This window comes from Sapajus apella, unplaced genomic scaffold (genome assembly GCF_009761245.1).
Source record: "Sapajus apella isolate SASKATOON/1434 unplaced genomic scaffold, GSC_monkey_1.0 scaffold52, whole genome shotgun sequence".
NCBI classification, from domain to species: Eukaryota; Metazoa; Chordata; class Mammalia; order Primates; family Cebidae; genus Sapajus; species Sapajus apella.
In genome coordinates this window covers 12,100,385-12,112,621 of record NW_022436992.1, presented here as the reverse complement: position 1 = coordinate 12,112,621, position 12,237 = coordinate 12,100,385, and the positions used below count along the sequence as shown (strand labels likewise).

General features: G+C 41.0%; 1 protein-coding gene across 4 annotated transcripts in view; it reads left to right on the top strand.

Moving 5' to 3' along the window:
• The first annotated feature begins 2,553 nt into the window (after positions 1-2,553).
• LOC116526889 (E3 ubiquitin-protein ligase RNF103) overlaps positions 2,554-12,237 on the top strand; it is a 115,297-nt gene continuing 105,613 nt past the window's right edge. For all 4 annotated transcript variants that reach the window (XM_032243607.1, XM_032243606.1, XM_032243605.1 and 1 more), the window contains exons 1-2: positions 2,554-3,756; positions 5,953-6,092. In XM_032243607.1, coding sequence (XP_032099498.1) covers positions 3,531-3,756; positions 5,953-6,092 — 366 coding nt within the window. In that variant the 5' untranslated portion in view covers positions 2,554-3,530. The remainder of the gene's footprint in view (positions 3,757-5,952; positions 6,093-12,237) is intronic.

The window sequence follows — 12,237 nt, the reverse complement described above, 5'->3', positions numbered from 1 at the left end:
CTGAAATCACCCTCACAGGAAGACAACCCACACCTTCAGCCCCTGTCACCTTCGGAGTCCCAGAGGATAAATCCCTGCTGCTAAACCTCCAGACCAGGAAACCAGTCCTAGTGGTTTTTGTTTTTCTGTTTGTTTGTTTGAGATTACGAAATAATACATGACTATTTCAGAAAATGTAATAAAATAGAGATAGAACACAAAAGGAAAAATTAAATATTCTAAATTCCATCACTTAGAGGTGAATACACTTAACACTTTAGTGTATACATCTCTGACTTTTTGTAACACAAATACAAAAACAGGATCATATGGCACGAACTTCACAGTTAGTCACCTGCTTTTTTTCACCAAACACTATGTTTTGGACATGGTTCCATGTCCATAACCATGTCTACATTTTTCTTTTCAGTGGCTGCTTCATGGTTCATCATTTGAAATACTGTATTTGATCAATCCTCTGTCACTAGATATTTGGGTTCTTCCTTTTTTCTTTCCAGCATTAACTCTGCAACAACAACGAAATTCTATACACACATCTTTTTATTTATTTATTTATTTATTTTTGAGACGGAGTTTCGCTCTTGTTACCCAGGCTGGAGTGCAATGGCGCACTCTCGGCTCACTGCAACCTCCGCCTCCTGGGTTCAGGCAATTCTCCTGCCTCAGCCTCCTGAGTAGCTGGGATTATAGGCACGTGCCACCATGCCCAGCTAATTTTTTGTATTTTTAGTAGAGATGGGGTTTCACCATGTTGACCAGGATGGTCTCGATCTCTTGACCTCGTGATCCACCCGCCTCGGCCTCCCAAAGTGCTGGGATTACAGGCTTGAGCCACCGCGCCCGGCATCTATACATACATCTTTGTGCCTATGACCAATTATTCCTCAGGATAAATTTCCTGAAGAGAGATTACCGTGCCAAAAAGCATGTATTTCACCTGGGGCTTCTAACTCACATTGTACACCACCACCGAGAATGTGTTTGCCCATACTCTCATATTCAGATGACCTAATGTGTTCTCTTATCAATGCTTTTTTCCTTCCTGTGGGTTAAACCATGAATGAAACAAAGCAAAGGGGTTGGGATGGGAGGCAGTTGAAACAAACAAGAAATTTCAAGAGTTCCTTAATTCCTTCTTTCTAATTCCTCCCACACTCTAATGATTTTTCCAATTTGGAACTCTGGCCTGACTGGTTCCACCCTCAGCTCATACACCAACTTTCCCTGCCCATCCCTCTTCTGTATTTTTGAGGTTGATTTAGTCTCTCTTCACTAGCGAGTACATACATTCCTTTGAGGTGAGGGACATCACCGTAAGTGTCAAGGTTTGAACAATATCATCACAGGGTCACCGTGACACGCCCAAGGATTCTGAAATGTCAGGACCAGTCTTGTTAGAATGAATTAACAGTCTCCCACACTGGTCTGCCAGCCATGAGAACAAAGCCACATGGAAACTAAAGACACAGAGGCAGTGTCCAAGAGCTGGCTGGACATTCCTACATCTCCTCTGATTCTCAACGTTCCCTGGGCGCACTCCCTTCCAATTCCTCCACCACTAGCCCGGCACTGAAATGCCTTTACTTCCTGTTCCTCACTTCCTCCACGATCTGGGATCACGCTCCCTTTCTTCCTAAAACTTTCACACCTAGTTTCGGATAGTTGACCGTTTTGCACAAATGGTAACATTTCCCTGTAATTCCTAGTGTGTGTTTTTTTCCTTCCTTATCAAAAAGTGCTGTTTTGTTCAATTTATGAACCCAATTCCTTCTTCCCTCAAGACTGACACAGAGATTGACTTAAGAGTATGCTCAGGTCGGTTAAATTTATAAATACAGAACTGGGTATCGCATGCTTGACCACGTTACTCATTTTATAGACGTTCCTCTTGCTGGTGGTACTCACCCATAAAATAAAACACCCAGAACTTTGCACCTGGACGTATCAACACTCAACAACCTTTGTCCTAGGAACTCAGGGAGTCCACAGCTGGCTTTTAACACCCCAGAGACTGACGGAGGGAAAAGGCTGTTGGTTGCGACAACTGGGCCTGGTATAACGCTAGCTCCCGTTTTGGCCAAACCTCCTCCAACACACATGTCCAAAGCCACATTCTCATGTAGAGAAGGCAAAACATATGCTTTCTGGGTTTACCTTCTACCATTTCAAATCAACTGTGCCAAAATTTTCCCTATTCACCAGGATTCTTCATAAAACGTACACTTCTATTTTTACCGATTTTAAGACAATAATTAACTGCTCTATCTTTACAAAAAATACACAAAGTGATACAGTCCAAAGACCAATCCTCAGACAAACTCAATTGCTAAACATCAGCAGGGAAAAACGGGAGACCACGCAGCTAAGACACTCGGAGAGGCAGCTTTCGGCGCGGCGGGGAGGCCCCGCCCAGACTGCGGCTCCGCCCCTCCTCCCACCCCTCGCTAGCAGTCCCCGAGCCCCGCGGCTCCTCGAATTCCCCGCCCTCGGCCCCTGCGGGCACACTATGCAGGCCCCGCCCCGGCCCCGCCTCGCCGCGACGTCAGTTGTTATGTCTCGGCTCCGGCTGCAGCCGCGGCTGATCTACGGCTCCGGGGGCTAAGGCCACGGCCTCCTGAGGTGGCGGGGGTGTTGGGGACGGCGGCCGCGACCGGCGCCGCCCATCGGAGCGGGGCAGGCGCTGCGTGGCCGGGAGGCAGCCGAGTAGCCGCCTACAGGAACAGCTTCAGGGCCTATTTTTGCTTTTTTCCCTCCGAGACCGATTCCCTCTGCAGAGACCGCGACGCCCCATCCTCTGTCGGGCCGCGGAGTCCGCCCGGCTGAGAGGTGCTGCCCGTCCGCCGGCTCGAGCGAACCTGGAGCCACCGCCGTGCCCGCCGCGCTTCTCGCGGAGCCTGGGCTGCCGGCGGGGCCTGGGGCCTGGACGTCGGGCGCGGCGCTGCGGCGGCCGCTCCTACCGGCGCCTGGCGCGCTGGGCCCCGGGCCTGGCCCGGCCGAGCGCCGCCCCCTCCTGACCCGCGGCCGCGGGAGTCCGGCCCCTAACAGCCCCTCGGTCCCCGGCCTGCTGCCCGGATCCCCGCCTCCTGGGCGGATCTGAGTTATTTTTTGGTCTCTTCCCCTCCCCCTTGAGATCGCGGCACCAGAGTGCCGCCGACCCGCCACCTGGGTCAGGGTCCCCCACCGGGGACGCGTCCCTAGTTTCGTTCTTCCCCGCGAGCTCTCCCCGCGCCCCTCTCTTTTCGGTGCTTAATGGATGGGGGTTTTGAGTTTTTCCCCTTTATTTTTGTCGCTTCCTGACCGGGAGGCCAGGCGCGAGGCTCTGCGCCTCTGCGTCCCTCGTCGCCGCCTCACGCCCGCGCGGATCCCATCACCTGCCTCCCCGCGGGGCATGGCCGGCCAGTGACGGCGCCGGGCGGCCCGCGCGTGGACACGGGGCCCTCGCCCAAGCTGTCCCCGAGCCGCAGCCCCCGCCCTCGACCCTTCTCTCTCGCGTATTCCGAGCTCTCTGGAAAGAGGATACTCCGGGGAAGATGTGGCTGAAGCTTTTTTTCTTGCTCCTCTATTTCCTGGTCCTGTTCGTCCTGGCCAGGTTTTTTGAGGCCATTGTGTGGTATGAAACTGGCATCTTTGCCACCCAGCTGGTGGATCCGGTGGCGCTGAGCTTCAAGAAGCTGAAGACCATTTTGGAGTGCCGGGGGCTGGGCTACTCAGGGCTGCCGGAGAAGAAGGATGTCCGGGAGCTGGTGGAAAAGTCAGGCGAGTATCGGGCTTCCCCTAGGGTCCCCTCCACCTGGAAGAGGGGACGACCTGTAACTCCTGGTACCTGGCTGTTCTCCCAGAGTGAGGCCTTCCCTAGAAGGGTTAAAGCTGCCCAGATTTCTTTGTCCAGCTTTCTACAATCAAGTATGCGGATCCCAGCTTTGAGGAGGAGGCTGAAATTATTTGGAGGGGTGTTGGTGTATCCTAAAAGGATAACCTTAAAAAGGTTATCGTAAAATGACAGTTTTAAGTGTAGCTTCTTAGCGTTGTTTACTAAGTTGAGTGATTTTCTCAAAATTTGGGAATATCAACGGGTTACAAACTGGAAAGCATTGTCAGTTGAGTTCATAAAAACATAAGAAAAACTCAAAAATGTTGTCTGTCAATAGCAATATTTGTTACGATAGTAATAGTAAGATACCCAGAGTAGGGATACATCTTTGGAATACTTACTATCAGAGGCACTTGGGCCTAGGATTTAAATATTAAATCATGAGTTTGGATATAGACAGTGTACACCATACAGTATTATTAGCTTTTCAGACTTTAAGTTTGGTGAAAATAAAGCGAACATATTGTATAAATGCCTGCTTTGTTTGGGTTTATATTTTTGTTCGGATTTTTTAAAATTTGCATCTTGGATGTAAAAAAAATTTTTTTTTGTCTTCTGTGTCACAGGCACCCTTGCATCGTTTAATGGGTTGAGAAATAGAAGTGAAATAGTGCTGAGAGAATATTAAAGTCTTAAAGAATGTGTTTTTAGTAATTGTTGGTTTTGGTAGCACTGGGTGAGAAATATGGTTAATTTTTTTAACTGCTGTACAAAGTATATCTTTGGATATGCTTCCTGAAAGTAGAATGTAATTTGAGAAAGGCTTTCTGGGTTGCTGTAGGAAGCAGTTGAAACTGATGGTTATCTTTTTTGTTGTTTCAGGTATTTCTGTCAGCTGTGTCTTTTACAAGACAAATCTTTTCCTTCTTTAGTACTCTGTAGACATGTAGTGTGATAGACAAGAATATGAACTTGTTAGTAGTTTAACACTTGGATATTTGTAGGTTTCGGATTATAAAACTCATAGCTCACTATTAGGGTAGAGGAGAGGAACCCACTCTGCAAAATCGATAAATGTTTCTTGAGAGAAAATATAAAATCATGTATTATTCTTGTCCCTTGTTTACTGACTGGTTTATGGTGATTCTTATTTCTACTATAGGGGGAAGAAATAGAGTAACTAGAGTAAGATCTCTAATAAATAAACTCTCTTGGTTTAGAGATGAGAAGTGTCTTAACTGCTAAAACCAAATCATTTTTTATGGAAAATAGTTTGATCACACATATTTTTTTCTTTTGACTGCTATTTATTATTGCCTTCTTTTGGGCCTGCAAATACTTGGCACTTTGAATGTATTAGGAGTCCCCATATAACTTAAAGATGCACAGCCCACAAAAGTATGACTCAAATCACACATTTTATGGCAGAAAACTCATGGTATGGCAGTTTAAGATATGTGAATGGTTTTGCTGCTATCATGGTGCAGTGCTTGGCTTCTCACTGTTTAATATTTAAGGTGAAAGTTAAAATAATTTGACCTTAGTGTTTTCCTTTCCTTTTGTTTAATGGTACATTTGATGTTAATTTGTTTAATGATACAAATTTACACTGTAAATTTGTATATGAATGTGGAGTTTGTTCTAACAGGTAAAGTTCTAACATCCAAGTCATACAAACCCTGTTGCTCTTTTAAGCAGGGCTGATGACAAATTCTGTGAACCCAATTCTAAATCTTTTAAATAAGAAGCATATAAGCCATACTGTTTAAAAATGTGTATGAAGCCTGGATATGTCATACACAAAGCTAAATAATTAATAAGGTGATGCCTTTTTGGACTGGTACAAATTCAGTAATTTCCTAATAATTATGTGATAACCCCACTAAGCCCTATTCTATAAAAGACGAATTTTTGTCTATTTTGTTCACTTTTGCCTGACAACACAGTAAGTTCTTACTACATACTTACTGAATGTATGACTCTTAAGTGGGTGTACTCAGGTTCTACTAGTAGTTCTTGTCTCTAGAATACAGTTGAAAGTACAATAACATGATTCGTAACAGTGTAAAAAATGGAATTACTGAAATTGGGAATCTAGGATTTTTGCAACCTTATTAGTATTATTCTTTTCCTTTCTTCAGGTGACTTGATGGAGGGTGAGCTCTATTCTGCTCTCAAGGAAGAAGAAGCATCCGAATCTGTTTCTAGTACCAATTTCAGTGGTGAAATGCACTTCTATGAGCTTGTAGAAGACACAAAAGATGGCATCTGGCTGGTTCAGGTATGAAAAGCAGTGATAGTTCTTGATAATTTGAGAACCTTAAAAAAGTTGTTTTTACTAAATAGTGTATACCAGCCAGTGACACTTCCGTGTACTTGTGTCTTGTTTCTCACACATAACTCAGTTCTCTTAGGGAGGCTCTAGTATCTTCTTAAAAAGGTTTTGGAGACTGAGGAAAATGAAGATTGAGTAGTGGGAAAGAGAAAGTTGGCGGATGGGGGTCAACTTTTTGTTTAGAATCCGGAGAAGCAAATCTATTTTATTTACTGGACCTCATTGAATTAAGAAATACACATATATATCCCTTTTATTTAGCGATTTACTCTGTTTCTCTTGGTTTTTATCTCCAGTTTTTAATTCAGTGGCCTGAATAATTTTTCTATATAAGAACCCTAAAGTAAAAGTGAAGGAATAATTGTATTAGGGAAATAGCCAACTTTGTGACCATGTGGAATATGGTGGGGGTACTCATTACGTAACTCATGATGATAGGATTATACTTTTTAACTTTTTTATACATCTGTTTTTATGATAGCAAAACTGTGAGACTTAATTAGCATATTAGAGTTTTAGAGCTATGAAGGACCTTAAAAATATTTTATGCTTTCCAAGATGTGATTTATGGTAAGTGGGAACACATTATCATTTACATGGTTTAATGTAAATTAGAAAAATCTATATTATATGAACATGTAAATTTCATAAATATTGCTTAGGACAGGACTAAAGTTACTTACATTTTAAAACTGTGCATTCATTTAAAGTGACATATCAAGTAAATTAACAGCATGAATGTGGCCAAAATTATTAACGTAGTCTGTGAATGGCTGAAGCTTGGAAATTATATCAGACTAACCCTTTCTGAGACTCTGAGAGGTGAAGTAGCTTGCCCAAGGTAATGGAACTAGTTGGTAATATTGAACCAGGATGAAATCCCAAGCCTTCTGATTTCTTTTCTGGTACTTTTGTTATTTCACACTGGAGTGGGCAAAGTTTGATTTAGGGCATGAAAATTAAAATAGTTTCTTCATATTTCTCTCTGAATGCAAAGACTGCAGAATATGGTAGAGAAAACTTTGAGTTCAGAGACCTTAGTTGCAGGTCTGGTACTGTCACTAACTAGCAGTATGATTGTGAATGGGTAGATTTTTCTGCTGCACATGGCCTCAAATAAATACATATACATCTAAAGGGGATGGAATAGTACAGTAGTCCACTGTGCTAAAGGGTTGAGATTTGGGAATTCTTCCAGAGATTACATTGTTTATCCATGGCCTTTATTGTAACCTTCCTATTGCTTTTGTCCTTTTACTTTCTAGATAATCTAATTCATTAATTTTTAAGTTCAGCAATGGGAGAGAGAATGGAAGGGTATGCGTGTAGTCTATACATTATCCATTTAAATTTTAGTTTATTTCTATGTTTGTTTTATTTAGTTTATTTTAGTTTAGTTAATTGGAGTTGAAAAATAAGCTGTAGCTTTTTTTAAAGCTTTAATTTATAAGTATATTGTTGTTCTATTTCTTTTCTCTGGTACTAATTTCTCTTTTCTTTTTTATTTTTGTATCTTTTATCTTTTCCTACCCAAATCAAAAGGATCTGGCACTCATTTCTCATAGTCTGATTGAGAAAGACACTGGTTTTGATAATTTGAGATTTTATTACTGAGAATGAGTTTATTAGGCAGTCCCACTGCCTTGTGTTCAGTGTCAGTTTGTCACCCACACTGACTAATCCCATGGAAATAAATGGTGAAGATGTTGCACACCTTTGAAACTTGGAAGGGCCATGTCTGAAGTCTTGAGTTCTTTTGCTATGTAGGATGCAGTCTATAGGCAACAAATAAATTCTGGTTCAATAGTTAGCCATATGTTCTTGGCTTGTAAATGATCTACTGATTTTGATGTCCTGTTAAAGATACCCATGAATTAAACTCCTGTAATAAATATGTGACAGAATTCATCAAAAGTTTGTTCAGCAGATGTGGGTGTGCCAGGCCCTGTTCTGGGCCCTGAAGATACACCAGAAACACATACCAAGCTAAGGCCTTGCTCTGTCAGGCAGCTTACATTCCAGTCGGCAGAGGCAGACACCAAATAAATAAATACTTAAGGCCAGGTCCAGTGGCTCACCCCTGTAATCCCAGCACTTTGAGAGGCTGGGGTGGGCAGATCATGAGGTCAGGAGATCAAGACCATCCTGGCCAATGTGGTGAAACCCCATCTCTACTAAAATGCAAAAAATTAGCCAGGTTTGGTGGTACATGCCTGTAGCCCCAGCTACTTGAGAGGCTAAGGCAGGGGAATCGCTTGAACATGGGAGGTGGAGATTGCAGTGAGCTGAGATTGTGCCACTGCACTCCAGCCTGGCAACAGAGTGAGACTCCATGTCCAATAAATAAGTAAATAAATATTTACTATAACATCAGTCAGTGGAAAGTACTAAGAAGAAAAGCCGATTAAGGAAATGAGAGTGGCAAGGAATTCTCTGGTAAGGTGACACTTGAATGAAGAACAAATAATGATAATAAATGGTACCATTATAAATTCTAGTTGCTAAATTAATTTTCCTCTGAAAATATTTTTAAACGTCATAGGTATTGATAGTTGAAAAATGACTCTTAAGAAAAAGAGAATGTGTTTCTATGGTTTTCTGTGTATGGAAATGATGCAGTAGGACACCTACTTAATTTTACCAGTGACGCTCAAGGTTTGCTGTCTGGCTTGACTTCCTTGGGGCCGGTGGCATATAACTGTCAAATGGCTTATATCTGTCAACTGACCACCACTGTCTGGCTTGTGTTCCTTGGGGCCGGTGGCTTATATCTGTCAAATGGCTGGCCTGGTCTGAAAGAACAATCTCTGGCAGGACAACTGAGAAGAGTGAGATTGAAACCCTGTCCTTGGTACTGTGAACTAACCACTTAAGCTAATCAGCACAGCTACCCTGGTTTAAGCCCTTAAAAGAGGGTTGTATTTTTTTTTAAAGCTATGTTTAACATTGAAAATATCTGCTAGAAACAGAAGAGAAATATTGTCTCCATTTCTTGCCATTCTTTCAGCTCAGATCATATATTTTAATCTATGGTAAAGGATAACTTTCAAGATTTCAGTTTTTAACCATTTGAATCGTTGTCCTTTTCTGTTTACAGTAGTCCCCCTTATCTGAGGGGCACACCTTCCAAGATCCCCAGTGGATGCCTGAATCCGTGGATAGTACCAAATCCTATATATACTATGTTTTTTCTTATACATACATACCTGTGATAAAGTGTAATGTGTATGTTAGGCACAGTAACAACAACTAATAATAAAATAGAACAATTATAACAATATACTGAAATAACTTTTATGTAAATGTGGTATCTTGCTTTCTGAATATCTAATTGTATGTAGTATTTTTGGACTGCAGTTGACTGCAGAAAGTGAAACTGAGGATAAGGGGAGGCTACTGTATTTTAGAAGAAGCTGACTAATTTGTTCTCTGTCATTTAAGTCTCTGAGGAGTGTTTTCATAGATAAAGATGCACAGATGCCAGCCAGTTCAGTCCTCTTCACATTTTCAGGTTTTTCCAGGTCCATTCTACATATAGTCTCCATAATGAGAACAGAACTAATTTTAGTTTTCAAGGTAGCAACATACATATACATCTTTACCATTGACATACTATGTAATACATGAAGAACTAAGTCTTCTTTTTTCTAAGTTATTTCTAACATTGTTTTTCTGCTTTGTCCCTAACCTAAGCTCATATCTTTCATTAGCTATTCATTTAACAGTTTTGTGGATTCTTTGGCCCCAGTCTTCATAGCATCACAGATAGAAGATGGTTACTATTTTTTCAAAAGACCCTTGGTCAGAGAAGCAGTTGGCATTGTGGATAGGCTTCTGAAATGGAGAAGTTAGCATAATTCATGGGTTTTATGGATTTATCCTCTTCTTAACATTTCTGTTTCTCTGTTTTGACTTTTGTCATAGTTCAAAGAAGGACATATTTGTTCCCTACTGGCTGTGTTACATCATATGGAATTTAAAGTCACTGGAATTGAGGCAGCAGTAAGAAGCATCATATGATTTAAAGTAAAGCTTTGGGTCAATATTTACTGAAGTATTCTGTCAATGTATTTCCTGTTTGGCTGACAAGAGTTAATAGCTGATTTTAAACTTGTTTATCTTTGCTCCTAGACAATAATAGTTTTGTTCGAGGAGATTCTAAATGACTTATTTCTTATTTGACACTACTATGGAGGTGAAACACATAACAAGCCGCTTTATCTTGGTATAAGCATTTATAAACTCATAAAGTAAGAGTACAAAAAAATTTAAAAACCACTGTTTTGTTTTTGTCAATCACTTGTCCTCTCTCTTAATGGTTTTATATAGTTTGCATGTATTAGGTTGGCTTATGATTTTGAAAGTAGAGCCTATTATAATGAAATACTGACAAATGCAGAAAATATCATAGCACAACACTCTTGTTATTCCAAGGAGTTAAGTTATTTAACTAAACCTAATGTTATTGTATGGAGATTAACAATATTAAAAGGGGTATGCCACATGTTTTGATCAGTATTAAACCCCACCTTGAAAGAATGAACATTTTAAAATGCACTGAATTAGACATCTTTATGTCTGAGATCGAGAACATTGATGTGCAGTTGCATAGCAAGGTACTATTTATGCCACTGTTTATCTTTGCTCCTAAACAATAGTTTTGTTCAGGGAGATTCTAAATTATTTATTTCTTACTTTTCGGTGTCCAGAAAACATCCCAGTGACAGGTTGCTGGGGAAGGGACCTTGATTATAACAGAATTCAAAAACTTAGAGTCTTTCCTTTAGAGACTCTGTGTAATCAGAACTAGAAGAATGAGTTATTAAACTGTACAAAGCTGAAATCATTTGGTTCAACATAAATATTTATTGAGCACCCACATGAGCTAGGCACTATATTTGCTGCAAGGACTACAGTGGTGAGCAAGTGTGTTAGATGCCAGTTAGAGAGGCAGATACCCTGGGAAAGGGAATGGAAAGGTTGCTTCACTTTTAGCCTGTGTTGCCAAGTCTGTTCCAGACCTGGAGCTCAAGCTGTACTTTGTCCAGTTGTATTCGAGTCTTTGAAAATGTTCCCCACATAGAATGTTCCTTCCTGAGCTGCTGAGGAAAATATCTCCCTTTAATGAGACCAGCCATATGAATGTCACTCAGAATCATACTTCTAGGATATGAGCTGTAAACTGGGGTCTCTTAGTGGTATAACATAGTATGTGTGTGTGTGTGTGTGTGCATATATGTATATATATAATGTATATATATATATTAGGCTGAGAATATTTTGTTGTGCTATGTGACTCAGCCAGATGAGTTATTTTGTGAAAATATTAGCATTTTTATAGTGGTTGGTTAATTCAGACTCCACCAAATTTAATTTATGCTAAACCTTCAGTTGAATTATATAACTAAAACTATATAGGACATTGGACAAAGCAATTTCTAATTGCATAAATATAGCTGTGAAGTAATATGAAAAGCTTTCATGCAACGCCCAGAAGATTTTTCATTTTTGTGTAGCTCTGTCAGTCAGGGATCCTTAAACCCTTCAAAAACAAATGCTAGAACAGGTTGCTGAATAAATAAGGCCCTGGCATTGAGCATTATCTTGTACCTGCACCAGGTATGTTTCCAATTCTTTTCACTCACCTATCTCTGCTGGAACCAGGAGATACCTGGGAACAACTCCCTCTCATTCCTCCTTCTTTTCCTAACATTGGAGTTCTTATCACATGCTCAAAGATACCTGTGCAGTGAACAGGGTCTTCACTGAAAGATGCCTCTAGACTTAGGAACTAAATATTTATACTGGCTAGGCAACCTCTAAACTCCTTGAAGCAGTGTCATTATGCACACAGACCTGAAATAAATGTTTGAGTTATTTGCAACCTTGATCAAGAAATGGGATAATGCCTGAAAAGGGAGTTATTTTTTTATTTTATTTTATTTTATTTATTTATTTATTTATTTTTTTTTTCTGAGACGGAGTCTCGCTCTTGTTACCCAGGCTGGAGTGCAATGGCGCGATCTCGGCTCACCGCAACCTCCGCCTCCTGGGTTCAGGCAATTCTCCTGCCTCAGCCTCCTGAGTAGCT